We start from the raw sequence: 23,407 nt of genomic DNA on the forward strand, positions 1-23,407 counted from the left end.
ATTCTATGATTCCGTGATCTTTGGGGTCCTTTTCAACGCAGGGCATTCCATGATTCTGGGATGATTCCATGAAATACAGCCATCGTATGCACCCAGGGCCACGGGGTCTTGGGAGAGTTCCTGCGGCGTCTGAAGGCACGGACTCAGGTGTGAATGATCCAAATTGTTTATTGTAGGTTCAAATATCCCCAAGTTCTCTCTTTCCCACTTTCCCACCCCCCTTTCCATGTCAAGAAATCATTGCACACAGTCGCCCCTGGTCGACTCCTTAAGCGTGCATGCAGGCGCTTATCCATCGGTGTCACGAGTTGTTCGTAGCCACGCGCTCTTCCTCCAACCAGGGTTGTTATCGTGTGGCGATCGTGTGGCTCGCTTGACTCATGTTTTTGTCTCCTGGAGGCATCCTTAGTTCTCAGCATTCCTTTCTCATGCCGTTTATCTATCTTGTTCCGCAGCTTCTAGTGTGAATGTTCTTTCTTGAATCCAGCCCAGTCCCCACTGTCCCTCTACCTCTGCTTTTCTAGAGGGAGCTGGCACCCAGGAAGGATGCGGATGGGGTTTTGCAGGCTCAGGGGCAGCTCTGTCTGTCCCGGGCACCCCATGCCCTGCTCAGCGTGGGTAGGGTGTTGGCGGCCTGCGGCGCGGGGCTGTGGTCCTTGGAGGCGGACTCCTGGGAGACTCTGGTCTGTTGCGTATGGGTGGCAGCAAACCAGATCGGCTGGTGGAGGGCTCCTCAGGCAGGCTGCACTCACGGTGAAACGGTGATGCTGCCGTCTCCCGAGGTTCTGCCTGCGCTGGCCTGTCCTCCTTAGCCATCTGCCTCTGCCTGAGTAGTTTGACAGAGTCACGTGGCAGAAACGGGTAGGGTGTTGGCGGCCTGCGGCGCGGGGCTGTGGTCCTTGGAGGCGGACTCCTGGGAGACTCTGGTCTGTTGCGTATGGGTGGCAGCGAACCAGATCTGCAGGTGGAGGGCTCCTCGGGCAGGCTGCACTCACGGTGAAACGGTGATGCTGCCGTCTCCCGAGGTTCTGCCTGCGCTGGCCTGTCCTCCTTAGCCATCTGCCTCTGCCTGAGTAGTTTGACAGAGTCACGTGGCAGTAACGGCGGCCGGGATGCGTGGCCTTTGGTGTCCCTGGACAGGCTGGACTCAGCCCTTAATGAACATCTCCTTTCTTTGATGCGAGATGCCACCTGCCTCCTGGCAACCTGAGGGTGCGAGGCCTTTGCTTTCCACATGGCCGCCGCTCCAGCCTCATGGTCCTGTCCCGCTCCTTGTTCATCTCCGCGGAACCTGACGTGTTTTTTTCCTGTTGTTTGGCCCAGGTGTTCTTGGCCTTCGTTTCCTGCCTGGCCCTGCAGCTGCCGGCTCACTGGCTGCTCGCGGGCTTCAGACGTTCTCGGGACCGCCGGCAGCGGACTGAAAAGACAGAGCGGGAGGGATCTGCTTGAGTGGGTGATGGCTTTGGGGCCGCATCCTGCAACCCTGAGCCAGGACCCTTGGCTGCAACGCAGCCTTGCCCACAGACAGCTCACCGGCTGCCCCGTGGCGCTCCTGAGATCCGGACAGGGGCCAGCCCTGTGAGCTGATGCCAGCCCGGAGCCTCCAGCCTCACCTGGACGAAAAGCTCTCCTTCTGCTGTAAGCTTCTTCTGCTTCCCGAGCTTTGTCCAGCAGTACTTGCCATGCTGAAGCGTCTGATGTAGGTTGGCACTTCATCAAACCTCACTGGAATTGGGAAGGCAGAAGAGATTCACCTGAAGCCTTTGGCTCAGTGACAAGGGGCGCTCAGGGACTTCCCATCACACGGTGGTTGCACGTGCCATGGGAAGGAGCTGGCAGCTGCTTTACCTTTCTTGCCCCGGACAAGAGGTGGCAAAGCCCCTTCTTTCTTTTGCTTCCCCTCACCATGGAGATCTCCGGAGGCCTTGCGGAATATCTTGGGAGGTGGTTTGGGTGCAACCTGCTTCTGAAACCTGTGCAGAAGGAGCAGACACCGGCGTGACGCAGTGCTCCGCCAATCCTTTTTGCTGGCCGTGATGTCTGCTCACAGCACATTTTCCTGCTGCGTTAAGGCCACTCACTACTTTCTGGAGTCCTTAGCAGGGTCCGCTGGGGGTAGGGCAAGGGGAAATAGTTTCAAAGGGAAAGAGGGAGGATTGAGATTGGATGTACGGAAGAAGTTTTTGGCAGGAGGGTGGTGAGGCACCGGAACGTCTTGCCCAGAGAGGTGGTGGCTGCCCGGATAGTCAGGCTGGACCAGGCTCAGAGCAACCTCATCTGGCGGTAGGTGTCCCTGTTCCTTGCAGGGGCGTGGGACTAGGTGCCCTTTCAGGGTTGCTTCCAGCTCAAATGATTCTGTGGTTCTGTGCCATATCGTCGCGGGCAGGACAGCCATGGACAAGCGCTATGGAACGAGAGCTGAGCAGCTGCATCAAGCAGCGGCTGCAGCCACAAACATACTCACATGGGAAAGACGACGAGGCGGCCAGAGTGCGTCAGGGAGGCCACCGGTGCCACCCGGGACACCAGCGTGTCCAGCAGCCAGGGGGCCTGCAGGGGGGGAGGAACAGGGAGGTTGTGGGACGTCCTTGTGATGGCTGAGGCCCTCAGGACTGGAGGAGCCCAAGGCAGGGAGAGCTGACAGCACCGCAGCACCTGCACAGCCCGAGCAGCTGGCCAGGTCCTGGTGGGCCGTGTGCGGGCAGAGCAAGGGTCACGGGACTGCCCGGGCCATGGAGAAACCTGCAGCTCACCTTGAAGACAGCTTTTCTGAATTTCTCCTTCCCAGAGAGCTTCTCAAGGAAGTCGTAGTAGTATTTAATTCCAAAGCTCATGCCTTCAAAGAGGAGCACTCCTACGTCCTTCAGGACAAAGGCAACGTTCTCCCCATTCTTGAGGCAGTTGGAGAGGAGGGACACGGTGCTTTGGATGCAGGTCTTCCCTCTCTGCCAGGTCACAGAGGCAGCGGCAGCCACCTCGCTGTATTTCAGGGTCTCCACCTCCCTGTGGGCTGAAAAATGCGAGGGACAGAGTTGATCCTGCAGTCGCTTTTCCACAGGCGCTTGCTTGCTTCCCTACAAGTGCTTCTTGCGGCCATCAGCCAGCACGGCCCCCACCTCGGAGGGGGAGGGAGGTCTCCTTCTGAGAAGGGAGGCGGTGGCCTTCTTTGCCCCGTCCGTGAAGCCTGCAAGGGTTCAATCCCGCTCCTACCTGGCAGGGAGTCCTTGTCGGACCCGAGGTGGTGCATGGCTCTGAGGTTCCTGGCCAGCTGAAACACGGGCCACCGCAGAGTCACGGTCCCGTCCGCAGTCCTGATGTCTTTAGAGATGGTGTCGAATGAGCCGAAGGTGGGAATCCAGACCCCCTGCGAGTGGAAGAGAAAGCACGGGCTGCAGGGTTATGGGCCGGCTGGAGGAAGAGCTGGAGGGGGTCCCACGTAGGGACAGAGCTCAGAAGCCCTCTCCCGCTGCTCAGAGGCACCAGCGGGCAGGGCAGCGGGAGAGGCTTTGGGAAGGAGCTGCGCAGTCCTCTCCCTCCCCTTGCCCTCCCAAATGCAGCACAGCAGTCAGGGCGGAAGCAGCCTGGTGGAATCCAGAGGCTTCCCGAGGCTGGGCTCGGCCCTGAGCTCTCGGAGCCCGCCTAGCACAAGCGATGCTGCCTTTGCAGGAAGCCCACGCTATGCACAGCAGAGCAATTTGGGCTGAGCTTCCTGCTTTGTGTGGAGGGGAAGAGTCAGAGGAACTGCAGGCTGAGCTGGACAGGGAGAGGAGGAAGACGACAGCCAACACACCTTCTGCACCAGGAGGTGCTCCTGTACGTAGGCGGCCACCGCATCCCAGACGGCAACTCGCTCTGGAGGGCAGAGGAAAAGCGGGTCACACTCTGCATCTGCCGCTTCCCGGCGCTCCTACTGCCTCGGGCCGGGAGGGAGGTGGCAGACGGAAAGTGTCGTTGCAGTCCCCAGCCCCACACGGAGACAGCCCCGAGCTGGTCCCCGTGCTGGGTCTCTCCCGCTCAGCGCCAAGATGGGCTGCAGCAGCGCTCCTGTGGTGGCTGTGGACCTGTGTACCTTCGGTGTTGGTGTCTGTCGCTCTGGAGGCACGCCTCGCTGCGGGGCCGGCCTCGCTCGTCCTGTTCCGCCTCGTGCCAGCGGGTTGCTCCGTGTTGGCGCCAGCCATGCCGGAGCTCATCCCTTCAGATGCGTCTGCTCTCGTCCAGATGCTCCTTCAGGGTGCAGGACCCACCACCGTGCACCGCCTTTATACCCCTCCCGGGTGGCCGTGTCACAAACGTTGCCGTGGCGACGCAGTGACAGCGTGGCCAGTGCTGGCCGTGGCCCATTATGACGCAGGACAGCGGCCTGCTGCCCGCCCCGAGCGGGAGTGCTGGCACCTTTCTGTTTTCTCTCTCTTCTTTTCTTTCCTCTCAGGATTGCGTTCCTCATTTCTCTTTAGTAGCCGTTGCCTACATTGATCTTCAGGCAGTTGGCGCGGAAATCACAACTGTTCCAAAGTACCCTTTACCGTAACGGTTATGATTTGTTGTTTTGAAAGTTGCCCGGCTTTGCCTGGAACGAGCCGATTCCTTGTCAGAAAGCTCCATCCATTACCCGGCATTGTTCCTCTGTGTCGCCGTGGTGACTCCATCGTGGCCACGTAGCCCAGCTCCCCTGCAACGCACAGGGCCTGGTCCAGCCTCACCTTGAAAGTCTCCAGGGACGGGGCATCCACCTCAACACTAGGTAACACGTTCCAGTGCCTCTCCACCTTCCCTAAGGAAAAGAAGATTTTTTCCTTACATCCAAACGAAACGCGCCCTCCCTGAGCTCGAAGCCATTTCCCCTTGTTGTATCGCCACAGAGTCTGCTACAGAGTCTGTGCTATTCTTTCCTGTCTCTCCCCTTTGAACGCTGAAGGCTGCTCTCAGGTGACCTCACAGCCTCCTCCCCTCCAGGCTGCACAGTCCCAGCTCTCTCAGCCCCAGCTCTGTCCTTGCAGGAGAGCTGTTCCGTTCCTGGGATCCTTTTTGTGGCCGTCCTCTGGACGCGCTGCAACAGCTCCATGTCTGTCCTGTGCTGAGGACTCCACATCTGGACACAGTGCTCCAGGTGAGGCCTCAGCAGCGCAGGGTAGAGGGGCGGGATCACCTCTCTTGCCCTGCTGGCCGTGCTGCTTGGAATGCAGCCCAGGATACGGTTGGCTTTCTGGGCTGTGAAGGCACAGTGCTGACTGATGTCCACCTTCCCACCCACCTGCATCCCCAGGTGTCTTTCTGCAGGGCTGCTCTCAGTCCTTTCACCCCCAGCTCATACTGGTAGTGGGGGTTGCCTCGACCCAGGCGCAAGACCTTGCTCTTGGATTTGTTGAACCTCATGAGGTTCACCTGGGCCATCTGCTCAGCCTGCACAGCTCCCTCTGGGTGGCATCCCATCCCTCTGGTGTGTCCCCGCACCTTACAGCTTGGTGTCATCCTCAAATCGCTGCCAGCACTGTGGGACGCCGATCTCCATCCAGACATGGAGCCGCTGACCACCACTCTCTGGACTCCATCCTGCAGCCAGTCCTTCATCCATCAAACAGCCCACCCGTCAAATCCACCTCTTTCCAATTTGGAGAGAAGGATGTTGTGGGGGACCGTGTCGAAGGCCTTACTTTAATGCAGATGGAGGACATCAGTGGCTCTCCCTTGTCCACTGATGCAGTGACACCATCACGGAAGCCCACCCACCAGGTTGGTCAAGCAGGATTTGCCCTTGGTTGGGCAGAAGCCATGCTGGTTCTCCCGTATCAGCTCCCTGCCTTCCGTGTGCCTTAGCATTGCTTCTTGGAGGATCTGCTCTGTGATCCTCCCCAGGCCAGAGGTTAGAGTGACAGGCCGGTAGTTCCCGGGGCCATCCTTTTTACCCTTTGTAGAAATGGGTGTGGTGTTGCCTTTTTTTCCAGTCACCAGGGACTTCACCTGAGCGCCACGACTTTTCTCGTATCATGGAGAGTGGCTTGGCAACCACATCAGCCAATTCCCAAATTTCCCGGGCTCTGTGGGAAAATTGGGCTCTGATGGGCTTGCTCAGTTATCTTTATCCCCAAAAGAGTCGGAGGAGAGGCTTTAGCTTTCTTGATTGAAAGAAAGGGAGGTCTCACCTCACACCTGTGGGTCTCACCAAGGATGGGAAAGAATCCCTTTTATCCTGTCTTCCCGTTCGCATTGTCCCTTCCTTCTTTCCTCGTTGGCTCAAGTACGTGGAGGTTACAGGCTTCCCGGTGCCCGTAACGTTCCCCCTTCTGTGTGACCTATCAGGCCTGCACAGCACGTCCAAAGTTCTGAAGTCCAAGTTGTCTACAGGCTTTTGTAACTGAGATCTTACCTGGTGAGAACGTACAGACAGAGGGGAAAGGAACGTACTTGCAAGCAAGGGCACCTCATTCCCAAGTCTCTGGTTAGCAAAGGCATCTCGTTTGCAGGTCTCCCTGCGTAAATGATTTTATTTGCAAGGGCATCTCCAAGCTTCACATCTCTCGGCCTCTAAAACACAGTGAGCCCCTGGCCCCCTAGCAGTCCTTTTCCCTTTGCACTGGACTTCTTCCTGGCTAGGGGCTTCCTCGACACCGGCTTGTCTCACAGAATCATAGGGTGGCAGGGGGGTTGAGAAGGACCTCAAAGATCATCTGGTTTCAGCCCCCCGGCCATGTGCAGGGTCGCCAACCAGTAGACCAGGCTGCCCAGAGCCACATCCAGCCTGGCCTTGAATGCCTCCAGGGATGGGGCATCCACAGCTGACATCCGTAACCGGGTTTTCAAGAATTTGGAACATGGACTCCTATAGTTAGCTGTACTTCAGTGTTGGACCTGATTGACATAGAATTTCTGAAGTGGCCTCCACAATTCAAGTGATGGGAGGCTCCATCAGCTCCTACGGCAAGAAGCTAAAGATTCTCTTGAAAATAGATTTGTATTTGGTTTCCCAGAGTGTTTTTGCTCTGCTTGTTTCTGGTGGCTTGCTTGTTGTTTGTGTGAGTGCTGTTCCTCCCTCGTCAGATGTGTTGAAGGCTGTCTCTGTTCTTGTAATGCCAAATATCTAATGATAAAATTAATTTTCCAGAGGCAACTTGTCAAAATCAAGACCCCTTTCTCCGCATCCCCAGTACAGATCCGTTCCTGGCTTAGGCTGGGGAGATTTCTGTCCAATCACAAGACATGCAACTCCTGTCTGTACGTACAGCCGGGGTTGCCCTTTCCCGGGTGTAGAATATGGCACTTGCTCTTAGAGTCATAGAATCATAGAAGTGCTCAGGTTGGAAAAGACCTTAAAGACGATCGAGTCCAGCCGCAACCTAACCATACTACCGTAACTCAAACAACCCTCTGCTAAATCACGTCCCTGAGCATCACATCCAAACGGCTTTTAAACACATTCAGGGATGGTGACTCAACCACCTCCCTGGGCAGCCCATCCCAGTGCTTAACAACCCTTTCTGTCAAGACGTTTTTCCTGATGGTCTTGTTAAACTCCGTGTGCTTGGTGGTCGCCCAGCTCTCTCCTTTGGCTGGATCTCCCTGCAAGGCCTCTCTCTCCACCCTCAGCGACAGGAGCCAACAACTCCTCCCCGTCCAGTACTGACAGCAATCTTGCGCAAAACACCTTCTGTTCCTACATGCAAGGCATTGATGAAAATAGGAAAGAGAACTGGCCCTAAAACGGAGCCTTGGGGAGCCCCGCCAGTGACCGGCTGCCAGCCGGATGGAAACCCCACCTACCATAACCCTTGGGGCCCAGTCCATCAGCCATTTGCCACCCACTGCATTCTGTTTTTGTCCAGCTGTGTGCTGGGCGTTTTGTCCAGAAGGATACACAGATTGATGGCTTCCTTCGGGTAGTATGGTTAGATTGTGGTTGGACTCGATGATCTTTCAGGTCTTTTCCAACCTGAGTGATTCTACGATTCTTCCCACAGTACCGGTCCCTGATTGCACTGCCTGTGCATTTCCTTCTTACTCTTCAGGTTATCCAAACCCTAAGCCTGACGGATCTTATCCCTAACCAATTCCAAAAAACAGCCCCAACCCCAACCCCAGTGTTAACCCTAGCCATAATCCCAACCCCAACCCTAACCCTAACCCCATAACTCCTAGCCCTAGGAGTGACACTACAGGGTGACACTATGGGATGATACTGTGGGGCAGCACTTTGGGGTGACAATATGGGGTGACACTGCAGGACAGTGCCATGGGGCAGTGCTATGTTGTGATGCTACAGGGTGATGCTATTGTGCAGCACTATGGGGTGATGCTATGAGGCGACGCTGTGGTGTGATGTATGGGACAGCAGTATGGGACGGCACTCTGGGGTGATGCCATGGGGATGCACTATAATGCAGCACTATATGGTGACTGTATGGGGTGATGCTATGGGGTGATGCTACGGAGTGACAGTTTTGGGTGGTGCAGCGGGGTGACGCAATGGAGCACCGCTACGGGGCAGTGCTATGGGGTGACATTATGGGAAAATGGTATCGGTTGATGCTAAGGGGTGACATGGAGCAGCGGTCTGGGGTGATGCTATGGGGCAGTGCTATGCATAGTGCTCTAGGGTGACGTTATGGAACAGTGCTACGGGGCAATGCTATGGGGTAGCACTATGCCACCAGCATGGGGATTGGGATGGCCAGCAGTGTGGTCTTGGTCACCGGCATGGGGATGGGGATGGCCACCAGGATGACAACGGCCATTGCCACGCAGGGCTGTGCGGGGGGCAGCGCCACCCCGTGGCCGCAGGGTCAGGCGCTGCGGACGCACACCAATACACGGCGACATTGCAGACTCTCCTCCCCTCCCCTCCCCTCCCCTCCCCTCCCCTCCCCTCCCCTCCCCTCTCCTTCTCCTCTCCTTTTCTTTTTTCTCTCCTCTTCATTTTTTCCCCTTTTTCCCTTACTTTTTCTTTCTTCCTTCTCTTCCCTCGTCCTTTCTTTGCTTTCAGTTTCGGTCTCACTGTGTTGTCCAGATGCCCGTGTTGCTTTTCCCTTATCTCCGTGCTCTGCCCAGATGCCACTGTTTCACTGCATCTCCCTGCGGATCTCCCACCCCACAGCCCCACCCACTGCCACCATCCCCGGAGCTCTGCCCTCCCCCCAACCCCTCCCGCACCTCCCCAGGGGATCGCTGAGGGCTCACCGTTCCTCCCGCCAGACTTCTTCGCCCCCCGCTGCCCCGGAGGCCCGCTCAGCTGCGTTGCGATGGCGACAGCGCGCCCTCGCTCACGGCACGGCGTAAAGCCGTCGGCGTGGTGACAGCGCACGCGTGACGGTGTCTCCGTAGCAAGCGCGCTTCAGCGCGACTGTCCCCGCGTGTTGCTATGGTGCCGTGGCGTCCCGCGCCGTGCCGTCATCACCCCGCGCCCGGAAGAGGCGGCGGCCGTGAGGAAGTCGCGCAGTGCTCCGCAGCGCTCCAAGGCCGCGGGGCGGCCCCGGGGCTCCGAGCGCCGCCTCAGCTTCGACGAGTGGGTGTTCGGGGCCGGCGGTAAGAGGGTGGGGGGAGGCATCGGTGCAGGGGCCGGCGGTAAGAGGGTGGGGGGCCGCGTGCCGCTCTGTGTTGGCCCCGTGGGGCCTCTGTGGTCCTCAGGGCCTCTGCTCGGGGGCGGGAGGTGCCCTGTGTCCTCCCTCTCCCCCGCCATGGGTCGCCCACAACCCCCCAGACCCTATGTCTGGCCTCTGGGTTTATACCCTCCCCCAGTCCCCAACGTCCAGTTCCCCCCCTCTGATCACTGGAGTCCTTTTCCAGCCCTCCCCTCAGTGCCTCTCCTCAGTGTCCAGCCGTGGTTCCCGTTGTGATCTACCAACCCCTACTGGCTACGCAAGGCCCTCCGTCCTCCCTTCCCCCCCCACCTCCCGACCCTTTTTTCTGACTCTTAGAATCCCCTGTAACCCCCCGTGCCCTCCTCCCTGACCCCTGATGTCTGTTTCCCCCCTTTGGACCCCCAGTCTCCCCCAGCCAGACCCCCTTTCGGTGCAATAGAAGCCCGCAAAACCCCTCGCTCCCCCGTCGCAGCCCTCTCTCCTCCCTCAGATGCTCTTTCTGCCTCTTGGAGGCTCTGTTCACCCCGTTTCCCCCCCCCCCCCCCCAGACCCTCTTTCAACCCCTTAGAGACCTCACTCCTCCCTTTCCCCCTCCAAAACCCCGCAAGATCCCCCCCCAGACTCCCTTTCCACCCCATAGAAGCCCCCTTACCCCCTTCTCAGCTCCCCTACGCAATGTCCCCTTCTACCGCCAGACCCCCTTTCCACGCCATGGAAGCCCCGCTCACCCTTTTTCCCCCCCACAACCCCTTCTCTCAGCTCCCAGAACCCCCTTCCACCCCCACAGAAGCCCCCCACAGCCCCCCAGCTTCCCCCTGCCACCCTCCTCTCCACCCCCAGACCCCCTTTCCTCCCAATAGAGACCGCACTCACCCCATTTCTCCCCCCTCACAACCCCCCGTCCACTCCCAGACCCCCCTTGCTGCCCTGCAGATGCCCCCCTACCCCCCCTCTCAACTCCCTACGTTCCCCTCCACAATGCCCCCCCATCACCCCAGTCCCCCTTCACATCCACAGAAGCCTCTTTTTCCACCCAACAACTCCTTCTCTCTGCCCCCAGACCCTCTTTCCACCCCCTAGAAGCTCCCCAGAGTCCCCCGGTTTCTCCCTTTCACCCCTCCCTCCACCTCCAGACCCCTTTTCCACCCCACAGAAGTCCCGCTCACGCCTTCCCCCCTAGATTCTCCTCAACCCCCCTTTCCACCCCCCGCCCTTCCTTCCACCCCATAGAAGCCCCGCTAACCCTTTTCTGCCCCCCACGACCCCCCCTGGCTGGCACTGGAGTCATCCAGAAGGACCTGGAGATGTCCCCGAAGGGTCCTGGGGTGGCCAGGGTGTCCCCAGGTGGATCCAGAGGGTTCTTGGATTCATCGCAAAGGGTCTGGAGATGTCCCGGAGGGGTCTTAGGGTCCCCAGGGGGTCCCCAGGTTGGTCGTGGGGGGTCCCTGGAAGGATCTGGAAGCTCCCGGTATGGGCCCTGGAGCTCTGAGGAGACACTGGGATGATCTGGAGATGTCCCAGTAGAGTCTGGTATGGTCCAGGGAGCCCTCATGTGGGTCCTGGAGTGGTCCTGGAGTCATCCAGAAGGGTCTGGGGATGTTGTAGGGAGGTCTTGTATGGTCCAGGCGGTCCTCTTGTTGCTCCAGAGAGTCCTTGGATGAATCCAGAAGGGTCTGGAGATGTGCCAGAAGGATCCTGTAGGGTGCAGGGCATCTCCAGATGGGTCCCTGGTATCCTTGGGTTCATTCAGAAGGGTCTGGGGATGTCACAGAGCGGACTTATAGGATCCAGGGGGTCCTCAGCTGGGTTCAAAGGGTCCTGTTGTCTTCTGCAAGGGTCTGGAGATGAGCCAGAGGGGTTAAGGTAACCAGGGGGACCCCAGGAGCTCCTGGAGTCCTCCAGAGGTCTCAAATGGGAATTTTGAGGACAACCCCACATAGTGACACGTCCTCGCTCTGCTTTGTCCCCACGGGATCACCCCCCAAACCATCTGTTTCTACTAAAATAAATACCATGTTAATTTCATGGTATTTTTTTTCCCAGCTTCCCTTCAGAAATGGACGGTTCCCGCCAAACCCCCGTGTAAAGCCCCACCTGGGGTAAAACAACTCCCCCAGGGCCACCGGGTGACACCAGGCCAACCGTCAGCGGTGCCACCACTGGAACAACCGCCTGTCCCCAAAGATTACCCTGTCAGTGTAACCATGCAACCTGGCGCCATCCCAACCCCTGTCTACCTTGAGAGCCCCATCAGCGTCCTACAGCTCCCTCCCAAGCTGGGAGGGAGTGTTGATCAGCCGGAGGGGAGAAAGGCACTACAGAGGGACGTGGAAAGGCTGGCTGGCTGGGCCAAGGTAAACTGTATGAGTTTCAACAGGGCCTGTGAAGGGCCTGGGGCCCCCAGCACAAGAAAGACGCAGAGCTCTTGGACCGGGTCCAGAGGAGGGCCACTAAGATGACCACAGGGCTTTCTTGTCCTCTGAAGAAAGGTTGAGGGAACTGGGCTCGTTCAGCTTGGAGAAGAGAAGGCTCCAGAGAGACCTCATGGTGGCCTTCCAATACTTGAAGGGAGCACATAAACAGAAGGGGGAATGACATGGGTTGATAGCGATAGGACAAGGAGGAACGGTTTTCAAATGAGACGGGGGAGGTTTGGGTTAGATATGAGGAGGAAGTTTTTCACTCAGAAGGGGGTGACGCACTGGAACAACTTGCCCAGGGAGGCTGTGGATGCCCCATCCCTGGAGGCATTGAAGGCCAGGCTGGATGTGGCTCTGCTGGTCTGGTCTGCTGGGCAGCCTGGTCCTCTTTTCTTGTGTGACTAGTGATAGGACTAGAGGGAATAGTTTCAAGCTGCACCAGGGAACATTCAGGCTGGACGTTAGGAAATAGTACTTCTCTGAAAGGGTGGTCAGGCACTGGAATGGGCTGTCCAGAGAGGTGGTGGAGTCGCCGAGCCTCATGGTGTTCAAAGAGCGTTTGGAGGTTGTGTTGAGGGACATGGTTTAGCGAGAACCATTGGTGACGGGGAATGGTTGGACTGGATGATCCTGTGTGTCTTTTCCAACCTTAGCGATTCTATGATTCCGTGATCTTTGGGGTCCTTTTCAACGCAGGGCATTCCATGATTCTGGGATGATTCCATGAAATACAGCCATCGTATGCACCCAGGGCCACGGGGTCTTGGGAGAGTTCCTGCGGCGTCTGAAGGCACGGACTCAGGTGTGAATGATCCAAATTGTTTATTGCAGGTTCAAATATCCCCAAGTTCTCTCTTTCCCACTTTCCCACCCCCCTTTCCATGTCAAGAAATCATTGCACACAGTCGCCCCTGGTCGACTCCTTAAGCGTGCATGCAGGCGCTTATCCATCGGTGTCACGAGTTGTTCGTAGCCACGCGCTCTTCCCCCAACCAGGGTTGTTATCGTGTGGCGATCGTGTGGCTCGCTTGACTCATGTTTTTGTCTCCTGGAGGCATCCTTAGTTCTCAGCATTCCTTTCTCATGCCGTTTATCTATCTTGTTCCGCAGCTTCTAGTGTGAATGTTCTTTCTTGAATCCAGCCCAGTCCCCACTGTCCCTCTACCTCTGCTTTTCTAGAGGGAGCTGGCACCCAGGAAGGATGCGGATGGGGTTTTGCAGGCTCAGGGGCAGCTCTGTCTGTCCCGGGCACCCCATGCCCTGCTCAGCGTGGGTAGGGTGTTGGCGGCCTGCGGCGCGGGGCTGTGGTCCTTGGAGGCGGACTCCTGGGAGACTCTGGTCTGTTGCGTATGGGTGGCAGCAAACCAGATCGGCTGGTGGAGGGCTCCTCAGGCAGGCTGCACTCACGGTGAAACGGTGATGCTGCCGTCTCCCGAGGTTCTGCCTGCGCTGGCCTGTCCTCCTTAGCCATCTGCCTCTGCCTGAGTAGTTTGACAGAGTCACGTGGCAGAAACGGGTAGGGTGTTGGCGGCCTGCGGCGCGGGGCTGTGGTCCTTGGAGGCGGACTCCTGGGAGACTCTGGTCTGTTGCGTATGGGTGGCAGCGAACCAGATCTGCAGGTGGAGGGCTCCTCGGGCAGGCTGCACTCACGGTGAAACGGTGATGCTGCCGTCTCCCGAGGTTCTCCCTGCGCTGGCCTGTCCTCCTTAGCCATCTGCCTCTGCCTGAGTAGTTTGACAGAGTCACGTGGCAGTAACGGCGGCCGGGATGCGTGGCCTTTGGTGTCCCTGGACAGGCTGGACTCAGCCCTTAATGAACATCTCCTTTCTTTGATGCGAGATGCCACCTGCCTCCCGGCAACCTGAGGGTGCGAGGCCTTTGCTTTCCACATGGCCGCCGCTCCAGCCTCATGGTCCTGTCCCGCTCCTTGTTCATCTCCGCGGAACCTGACGTGTTTTTTTCCTGTTGTTTGGCCCAGGTGTTCTTGGCCTTCGTTTCCTGCCTGGCCCTGCAGCTGCCGGCTCACTGGCTGCTCGCGGGCTTCAGATGTTCTCGGGACCGCCGGCAGCGGACTGAAAAGACAGAGCGGGAGGGATCTGCTTGAGTGGGTGATGGCTTTGGGGCCGCATCCTGCAACCCTGAGCCAGGACCCTTGGCTGCAACGCAGCCTTGCCCACAGACAGCTCACCGGCTGCCCCGTGGCGCTCCTGAGATCCGGACAGGGGCCAGCCCTGTGAGCTGATGCCAGCCCGGAGCCTCCAGCCTCACCTGGACGAAAAGCTCTCCTTCTGCTGTAAGCTTCTTCTGCTTCCCGAGCTTTGTCCAGCAGTACTTGCCATGCTGAAGCGTCTGATGTAGGTTGGCACTTCATCAAACCTCACTGGAATTGGGAAGGCAGAAGAGATTCACCTGAAGCCTTTGGCTCAGTGACAAGGGGCGCTCAGGGACTTCCCATCACACGGTGGTTGCACGTGCCATGGGAAGGAGCTGGCAGCTGCTTTACCTTTCTTGCCCCGGACAAGAGGTGGCAAAGCCCCTTCTTTCTTTTGCTTCCCCTCACCATGGAGATCTCCGGAGGCCTTGCGGAATATCTTGGGAGGTGGTTTGGGTGCAACCTGCTTCTGAAACCTGTGCAGAAGGAGCAGACACCGGCGTGACGCAGTGCTCCGCCAATCCTTTTTGCTGGCCGTGATGTCTGCTCACAGCACATTTTCCTGCTGCGTTAAGGCCACTCACTACTTTCTGGAGTCCTTAGCAGGGTCCGCTGGGGGTAGGGCAAGGGGAAATAGTTTCAAAGGGAAAGAGGGAGGATTGAGATTGGATGTACGGAAGAAGTTTTTGGCAGGAGGGTGGTGAGGCACCGGAACGTCTTGCCCAGAGAGGTGGTGGCTGCCCGGACAGTCAGGCTGGACCAGGCTCAGAGCAACCTCATCTGGCGGTAGGTGTCCCTGTTCCTTGCAGGGGCGTGGGACTAGGTGCCCTTTCAGGGTTGCTTCCAGCTCAAATGATTCTGTGGTTCTGTGCCATATCGTCGCGGGCAGGACAGCCATGGACAAGCGCTATGGAACGAGAGCTGAGCAGCTGCATCAAGCAGCGGCTGCAGCCACAAACATACTCACATGGGAAAGACGACAAGGCGGCCAGAGTGCGTCAGGGAGGCCACCGGTGCCACCCGGGACACCAGCGTGTCCAGCAGCCAGGGGGCCTGCAGGGGGGGAGGAACAGGGAGGTTGTGGGACGTCCTTGTGATGGCTGAGGCCCTCAGGACTGGAGGAGCCCAAGGCAGGGAGAGCTGACAGCACCGCAGCACCTGCACAGCCCGGAGCAGCTGGCCAGGTCCTGGTGGGCCGTGTGCGGGCAGAGCAAGGGTCACGGGACTGCCCGGGCCATGGAGAAACCTGCAGCTCACCTTGAAGACAGCTTTTCTGAATTTCTCCTTCCCAGAGAGCTTCTCAAGGAAGTCGTAGTAGTATTTAATTCCAAAGCTCATGCCTTCAAAGAGGAGCACTCCTACGTCCTTCAGGACAAAGGCAACGTTCTCCCCATTCTTGAGGCAGTTGGAGAGGAGGGACACGGTGCTTTGGATGCAGGTCTTCCCTCTCTGCCAGGTCACAGAGGCAGCGGCAGCCACCTCGCTGTATTTCAGGGTCTCCACCTCCCTGTGGGCTGAAAAATGCGAGGGACAGAGTTGATCCTGCAGTCGCTTTTCCACAGGCGCTTGCTTGCTTCCCTACAAGTGCTTCTTGCGGCCATCAGCCAGCACGGCCCCCACCTCGGAGGGGGAGGGAGGTCTCCTTCTGAGAAGGGAGGCGGTGGCCTTCTTTGCCCCGTCCGTGAAGCCTGCAAGGGTTCAATCCCGCTCCTACCTGGCAGGGAGTCCTTGTCGGACCCGAGGTGGTGCATGGCTCTGAGGTTCCTGGCCAGCTGAAACACGGGCCACCGCAGAGTCACGGTCCCGTCCGCAGTCCTGATGTCTTTAGAGATGGTGTCGAATGAGCCGAAGGTGGGAATCCAGACCCCCTGCGAGTGGAAGAGAAAGCACGGGCTGCAGGGTTATGGGCCGGCTGGAGGAAGAGCTGGAGGGGGTCCCACGTAGGGACAGAGCTCAGAAGCCCTCTCCCGCTGCTCAGAGGCACCAGCGGGCAGGGCAGCGGGAGAGGCTTTGGGAAGGAGCTGCGCAGTCCTCTCCCTCCCCTTGCCCTCCCAAATGCAGCACAGCAGTCAGGGCGGAAGCAGCCTGGTGGAATCCAGAGGCTTCCCGAGGCTGGGCTCGGCCCTGAGCTCTCGGAGCCCGCCTAGCACAAGCGATTGCTGCCTTTGCAGGAAGCCCACGCTATGCACAGCAGAGCAATTTGGGCTGAGCTTCCTGCTTTGTGTGGAGGGGAAGAGTCAGAGGAACTGCAGGCTGAGCTGGACAGGGAGAGGAGGAAGACGACAGCCAACACACCTTCTGCACCAGGAGGTGCTCCTGTACGTAGGCGGCCACCGCATCCCAGACGGCAACTCGCTCTGGAGGGCAGAGGAAAAGCGGGTCACACTCTGCATCTGCCGCTTCCCGGCGCTCCTACTGCCTCGGGCCGGGAGGGAGGTGGCAGACGGAAAGTGTCGTTGCAGTCCCCAGCCCCACACGGAGACAGCCCCGAGCTGGTCCCCGTGCTGGGTCTCTCCCGCTCAGCGCCAAGATGGGCTGCAGCAGCGCTCCTGTGGTGGCTGTGGACCCGTGTACCTTCGGTGTTGGTGTCTGTCGCTCTGGAGGCACGCCTCGCTGCGGGGCCGGCCTCGCTCGTCCTGTTCCGCCTCGTGCCAGCGGGTTGCTCCGTGTTGGCGCCAGCCATGCCGGAGCTCATCCCTTCAGATGCGTCTGCTCTCGTCCAGATGCTCCTTCAGGGTGCAGGACCCACCACCGTGCACCGCCTTTATACCCCTCCCGGGTGGCCGTGTCACAAACGTTGCCGTGGCGACGCAGTGACAGCGTGGCCAGTGCTGGCCGTGGCCCATTATGACGCAGGACAGCGGCCTGCTGCCCGCCCCGAGCGGGAGTGCTGGCACCTTTCTGTTTTCTCTCTCTTCTTTTCTTTCCTCTCAGGATTGCGTTCCTCATTTCTCTTTAGTAGCCGTTGCCTACATTGATCTTCAGGCAGTTGGCGCGGAAATCACAACTGTTCCAAAGTACCCTTTACCGTAACGGTTATGATTTGTTGTTTTGAAAGTTGCCCGGCTTTGCCTGGAACGAGCCGATTCCTTGTCAGAAAGCTCCATCCATTACCCGGCATTGTTCCTCTGTGTCGCCGTGGTGACTCCATCGTGGCCACGTAGCCCAGCTCCCCTGCAACGCACAGGGCCTGGTCCAGCCTCACCTTGAAAGTCTCCAGGGACGGGGCATCCACCTCAACACTAGGTAACACGTTCCAGTGCCTCTCCACCTTCCCTAAGGAAAAGAAGATTTTTTCCTTACATCCAAACGAAACGCGCCCTCCCTGAGCTCGAAGCCATTTCCCCTTGTTGTATCGCCACAGAGTCTGCTACAGAGTCTGTGCTATTCTTTCCTGTCTCTCCCCTTTGAACGCTGAAGGCTGCTCTCAGGTGACCTCACAGCCTCCTCCCCTCCAGGCTGCACAGTCCCAGCTCTCTCAGCCCCAGCTCTGTCCTTGCAGGAGAGCTGTTCCGTTCCTGGGATCCTTTTTGTGGCCGTCCTCTGGACGCGCTGCAACAGCTCCATGTCTGTCCTGTGCTGAGGACTCCACATCTGGACACAGTGCTCCAGGTGAGGCCTCAGCAGCGCAGGGTAGAGGGGCGGGATCACCTCTCTTGCCCTGCTGGCCGTGCTGCTTGGAATGCAGCCCAGGATACGGTTGGCTTTCTGGGCTGTGAAGGCACAGTGCTGACTGATGTCCACTTTCCCACCCACCTGCATCCCCAGGTGTCTTTCTGCAGGGCTGCTCTCAGTCCTTTCACCCCCAGCTCATACTGGTAGTGGGGGTTGCCTCGACCCAGGCGCAAGACCTTGCTCTTGGATTTGTTGAACCTCATGAGGTTCACCTGGGCCATCTGCTCAGCCTGCACAGCTCCCTCTGGGTGGCATCCCATCCCTCTGGTGTGTCCCCGCACCTTACAGCTTGGGTGTCATCCTCAAATCGCTGCCAGCACTGTGGGACGCCGATCTCCATCCAGACATGGAGCCGCTGACCACCACTCTCTGGACTCCATCCTGCAGCCAGTCCTTCATCCATCAAACAGCCCACCCGTCAAATCCACCTCTTTCCAATTTGGAGAGAAGGATGTTGTGGGGACCGTGTCGAAGGCCTTACTTTAATGCAGATGGAGGACATCAGTGGCTCTCCCTTGTCCACTGATGCAGTGACACCATCACGGAAGCCCACCCACCAGGTTGGTCAAGCAGGATTTGCCCTTGGTTGGGCAGAAGCCATGCTGGTTCTCCCGTATCAGCTCCCTGCCTTCCGTGTGCCTTAGCATTGCTTCTTGGAGGATCTGCTCTGTGATCCTCCCCAGGCCAGAGGTTAGAGTGACAGGCCGGTAGTTCCCGGGGCCATCCTTTTTACCCTTTGTAGAAATGGGTGTGGTGTTGCCTTTTTTCCAGTCACCAGGGACTTCACCTGAGCGCCACGACTTTTCTCGTATCATGGAGAGTGGCTTGGCAACCACATCAGCCAATTCCCAAATTTCCCGGGCTCTGTGGGAAAATTGGGCTCTGATGGGCTTGCTCAGTTATCTTTATCCCCAAAAGAGTCGGAGGAGAGGCTTTAGCTTTCTTGATTGAAAGAAAGGGAGGTCTCACCTCACACCTGTGGGTCTCACCAAGGATGGGAAAGAATCCCTTTTATCCTGTCTTCCCGTTCGCATTGTCCCTTCCTTCTTTCCTCGTTGGCTCAAGTACGTGGAGGTTACAGGCTTCCCGGTGCCCGTAACGTTCCCCCTTCTGTGTGACCTATCAGGCCTGCACAGCACGTCCAAAGTTCTGAAGTCCAAGTTGTCTACAGGCTTTTGTAACTGAGATCTTACCTGGTGAGAACGTACAGACAGAGGGGAAAGGAACGTACTTGCAAGCAAGGGCACCTCATTCCCAAGTCTCTGGTTAGCAAAGGCATCTCGTTTGCAGGTCTCCCTGCGTAAATGATTTTATTTGCAAGGGCATCTCCAAGCTTCACATCTCTCGGTCTCTAAAACACAGTGAGCCCCTGGCCCCCTAGCAGTCCTTTTCCCTTTGCACTGGACTTCTTCCTGGCTAGGGGCTTCCTCGACACCGGCTTGTCTCACAGAATCATAGGGTGGCAGGGGGGTTGAGAAGGACCTCAAAGATCATCTGGTTTCAGCCCCCCGGCCATGTGCAGGGTCGCCAACCAGTAGACCAGGCTGCCCAGAGCCACATCCAGCCTGGCCTTGAATGCCTCCAGGGATGGGGCATCCACAGCTGACATCCGTAACCGGGTTTTCAAGAATTTGGAACATGGACTCCTATAGTTAGCTGTACTTCAGTGTTGGACCTGATTGACATAGAATTTCTGAAGTGGCCTCCACAATTCAAGTGATGGGAGGCTCCATCAGCTCCTACGGCAAGAAGCTAAAGATTCTCTTGAAAATAGATTTGTATTTGGTTTCCCAGAGTGTTTTTGCTCTGCTTGTTTCTGGTGGCTTGCTTGTTGTTTGTGTGAGTGCTGTTCCTCCCTCGTCAGATGTGTTGAAGGCTGTCTCTGTTCTTGTAATGCCAAATATCTAATGATAAAATTAATTTTCCAGAGGCAACTTGTCAAAATCAAGACCCCTTTCTCCGCATCCCCAGTACAGATCCGTTCCTGGCTTAGGCTGGGGAGATTTCTGTCCAATCACAAGACATGCAACTCCTGTCTGTACGTACAGCCGGGGTTGCCCTTTCCCGGGTGTAGAATATGGCACTTGCTCTTAGAGTCATAGAATCATAGAAGTGCTCAGGTTGGAAAAGACCTTAAAGACGATCGAGTCCAGCCGCAACCTAACCATACTACCGTAACTCAAACAACCCTCTGCTAAATCACGTCCCTGAGCATCACATCCAAACGGCTTTTAAACACATTCAGGGATGGTGACTCAACCACCTCCCTGGGCAGCCCATCCCAGTGCTTAACAACCCTTTCTGTCAAGACGTTTTTCCTGATGGTCTTGTTAAACTCCGTGTGCTTGGTGGTCGCCCAGCTCTCTCCTTTGGCTGGATCTCCCTGCAAGGCCTCTCTCTCCACCCTCAGCGACAGGAGCCAACAACTCCTCCCCGTCCAGTACTGACAGCAATCTTGCGCAAAACACCTTCTGTTCCTACATGCAAGGCATTGATGGAAAATAGGAAAGAGAACTGGCCCTAAAACGGAGCCTTGGGGAGCCCCGCCAGTGACCGGCTGCCAGCCGGATGGAAACCCCACCTACCATAACCCTTGGGGCCCAGTCCATCAGCCATTTGCCACCCACTGCATTCTGTTTTTGTCCAGCTGTGTGCTGGGCGTTTTGTCCAGAAGGATACACAGATTGATGGCTTCCTTCGGGTAGTATGGTTAGATTGTGGTTGGACTCGATGATCTTTCAGGTCTTTTCCAACCTGAGTGATTCTACGATTCTTCCCACAGTACCGGTCCCTGATTGCACTGCCTGTGCATTTCCTTCTTACTCTTCAGGTTATCCAAACCCTAAGCCTGACGGATCTTATCCCTAACCAATTCCAAAAAACAGCCCCAACCCCAACCCCAGTGTTAACCCTAGCCATAATCCCAACCCCAACCCTAACCCTAACCCATAACTCCTAGCCCTAGGAGTGACACTACAGGGTGACACTATGGGATGATACTGTGGGGCAGCACTTTGGGGTGACAATATGGGGTGACACTGCAGGACAGTGCCATGGGGCAGTGCTATGTTGTGATGCTACAGGGTGATGCTATTGTGCAGCACTATGGGGTGATGCTATGAGGCGACGCTGTGGTGTGATGTATGGGACAGCAGTATGGGACGGCACTCTGGGGTGATGCCATGGGGATGCACTATAATGCAGCACTATATGGTGACTGTATGGGGTGATGCTATGGGGTGATGCTACGGAGTGACAGTTTTGGGTGGTGCAGCGGGGTGACGCAATGGAGCACCGCTACGGGGCAGTGCTATGGGGTGACATTATGGGAAAATGGTATCGGTTGATGCTAAGGGGTGACATGGAGCAGCGGTCTGGGGTGATGCTATGGGGCAGTGCTATGCATAGTGCTCTAGGGTGACGTTATGGAACAGTGCTACGGGGCAATGCTATGGGGTAGCACTATGCCACCAGCATGGGGATTGGGGATGGCCAGCAGTGTGGTCTTGGTCACCGGCATGGGGATGGGGATGGCCACCAGGATGACAACGGCCATTGCCACGCAGGGCTGTGCGGGGGGCAGCGCCACCCCGTGGCCGCAGGGTCAGGCGCTGCGGACGCACACCAATACACGGCGACATTGCAGACTCTCCTCCCCTCCCCTCCCCTCCCCTCTCCTTCTCCTCTCCTTTTCTTTTTTCTCTCCTCTTCATTTTTTTCCCCTTTTTCCCTTACTTTTTCTTTCTTCCTTCTCTTCCCTCGTCCTTTCTTTGCTTTCAGTTTCGGTCCTCACTGTGTTGTCCAGATGCCCGTGTTGCTTTTCCCTTATCTCCGTGCTCTGCCCAGATGCCACTGTTTCACTGCATCTCCCTGCGGATCTCCCACCCCACAGCCCCACCCACTGCCACCATCCCCGGAGCTCTGCCCTCCCCCCAACCCCTCCCGCACCTCCCCAGGGGATCGCTGAGGGCTCACCGTTCCCCCCGCCAGACTTCTTCGCCCCCGCTGCCCCTGGAGGCCCACTCAGCTGCGTTGCGATGGCGACAGCGCGCCCTCGCTCACGGCACGGCGTAAAGCCGTCGGCGTGGTGACAGCGCACGCGTGACGGTGTCTCCGTAGCAAGCGCGCTTCAGCGCGACTGTCCCCGCGTGTTGCTATGGTGCCGTGGCGTCCCGCGCCGTGCCGTCATCACCCCGCGCCCGGAAGAGGCGGCGGCCGTGAGGAAGTCGCGCAGTGCTCCGCAGCGCTCCAAGGCCGCGGGGCGGCCCCGGGGCTCCGAGCGCCGCCTCAGCTTCGACGAGTGGGTGTTCGGGGCCGGCGGTAAGAGGGTGGGGGGAGGCATCGGTGCAGGGGGCCGGCGGTAAGAGGGTGGGGGGCCGCGTGCCGCTCTGTGTTGGCCCCGTGGGGCCTCTGTGGTCCTCAGGGCCTCTGCTCGGGGGCGGGAGGTGCCCTGTGTCCTCCCTCTCCCCCGCCATGGGTCGCCCACAACCCCCCAGACCCTATGTCTGGCCTCTGGGTTTATACCCTCCCCCAGTCCCCAACGTCCAGTTCCCCCCCTCTGATCACTGGAGTCCTTTTCCAGCCCTCCCCTCAGTGCCTCTCCTCAGTGTCCAGCCGTGGTTCCCGTTGTGATCTACCAACCCCTACTGGCTACGCAAGGCCCTCGTCCTCCCTTCCCCCCCCACCTCCCGACCCTTTTTTCCTGACTCTTAGAATCCCCTGTAACCCCCCGTGCCCTCCTCCCTGACCCTGATGTCTGTTTTCCCCCCTTTGGACCCCCAGTCTCCCCCAGCCAGACCCCCTTTCGGTGCAATAGAAGCCCGCAAAACCCCTCGCTCCCCCGTCGCAGCCCTCTCTCCTCCCTCAGATGCTCTTTCTGCCTCTTGGAGGCTCTGTTCACCCCGTTTCCCCCCCCCCCCCCCCCCCAGACCCTCTTTCAACCCCTTAGAGACCTCACTCCTCCCTTTCCCCCTCCAAAACCCCGCAAGATCCCCCCCAGACTCCCTTTCCACCCCATAGAAGCCCCTTACCCCCTTCTCAGCTCCCCTACGCAATGTCCCCTTCTACCGCCAGACCCCCTTTCCACGCCATGGAAGCCCCGCTCACCCTTTTTCCCCCCCACAACCCCTTCTCTCAGCTCCCAGAACCCCCTTCCACCCCCACAGAAGCCCCCCACAGCCCCCCAGCTTCCCCCTGCCACCCTCCTCTCCACCCCCAGACCCCCCTTTCCTCCCAATAGAGACCGCACTCACCCCATTTCTCCCCCCTCACAACCCCCCGTCCACTCCCAGACCCCCCCTTGCTGCCCTGCAGATGCCCCCCTACCCCCCCCTCTCAACTCCCTACATTCCCCTCCACAATGCCCCCCCAATCACCCCGTCCCCTTCACATCCACAGAAGCCTCTTTTTCCACCCAACAACTCCTTCTCTTCTGCCACAGACCCTCTTTCCACCCCCTAGAAGCTCCCAGAGTCCCCCGGTTTCTCCCTTTCACCCCTCCCCTCCACCTCCAGACCCCTTTTCCAACCCACAGAAGTCACGCTCACGCTTTCACCCCTAGATTTCTCCTCAACCCCCCTTTCCACCCCCCG

The 23,407-nt window shown here is 58.2% G+C and overlaps 3 protein-coding genes across 5 annotated transcripts; 1 reads left to right on the plus strand and 2 right to left on the minus strand.

Annotated features, from left to right (window-relative positions):
• Positions 1 to 150: 150 nt before the first annotated feature.
• LOC112530895 (serine/arginine repetitive matrix protein 1-like) lies at positions 151 to 9,271 on the minus strand. The gene is made up of 9 exons (XM_025145459.3): positions 9,169 to 9,271; positions 4,070 to 7,075; positions 3,791 to 3,852; positions 3,211 to 3,364; positions 2,754 to 3,010; positions 2,465 to 2,550; positions 1,849 to 1,973; positions 1,614 to 1,725; positions 151 to 1,417 (listed from the first exon to the last, which is right to left on the minus strand). The coding sequence occupies exons 2-9, from the start codon at positions 4,188 to 4,190 to the stop codon at positions 610 to 612; spliced, it is 1,725 nt and encodes a 574-aa protein (XP_025001227.2). The 5' UTR covers positions 4,191 to 7,075; positions 9,169 to 9,271; the 3' UTR covers positions 151 to 609.
• On the plus strand, positions 8,458 to 12,164 carry LOC124417472. Its single transcript, XM_046905042.1, has 3 exons — positions 8,458 to 8,550; positions 9,288 to 9,513; positions 11,613 to 12,164. The coding sequence occupies exons 1-3, from the start codon at positions 8,458 to 8,460 to the stop codon at positions 12,026 to 12,028; spliced, it is 735 nt and encodes a 244-aa protein (XP_046760998.1). The 3' UTR covers positions 12,029 to 12,164.
• A 436-nt stretch (positions 12,165 to 12,600) lies between these two features.
• On the minus strand, positions 12,601 to 22,024 carry LOC121108058 (serine/arginine repetitive matrix protein 1-like). Of its 3 annotated transcripts, XM_040654774.2 has the most exons (8): positions 21,792 to 22,024; positions 16,716 to 17,417; positions 16,437 to 16,498; positions 15,856 to 16,009; positions 15,399 to 15,655; positions 14,493 to 15,194; positions 14,258 to 14,369; positions 13,952 to 14,061 (listed from the first exon to the last, which is right to left on the minus strand). In XM_040654774.2, exons 2-6 carry the CDS (start codon positions 16,834 to 16,836, stop codon positions 15,105 to 15,107), a joined length of 684 nt encoding a protein of 227 aa, XP_040510708.1. In that variant the 5' UTR covers positions 16,837 to 17,417; positions 21,792 to 22,024; the 3' UTR covers positions 13,952 to 14,061; positions 14,258 to 14,369; positions 14,493 to 15,104. The 3 variants fall into 3 exon arrangements, with proteins under 3 accessions (XP_040510706.1, XP_040510707.1, XP_040510708.1); XM_040654772.1 differs by lacking the exons at positions 15,399 to 15,655; positions 15,856 to 16,009; positions 16,437 to 16,498; positions 16,716 to 17,417; positions 21,792 to 22,024 and having other exon boundaries at positions 12,601 to 14,061; positions 14,493 to 15,303; XM_040654773.1 differs by lacking the exons at positions 15,399 to 15,655; positions 15,856 to 16,009; positions 16,437 to 16,498; positions 16,716 to 17,417; positions 21,792 to 22,024 and having other exon boundaries at positions 12,601 to 14,061; positions 14,258 to 15,303.
• Positions 22,025 to 23,407: the final 1,383 nt, after the last annotated feature.

The sequence above is a fragment of the Gallus gallus genome, chromosome 34 (assembly GCF_016699485.2).
Source record: "Gallus gallus isolate bGalGal1 chromosome 34, bGalGal1.mat.broiler.GRCg7b, whole genome shotgun sequence".
NCBI lineage: Eukaryota > Metazoa > Chordata > Aves > Galliformes > Phasianidae > Gallus > Gallus gallus.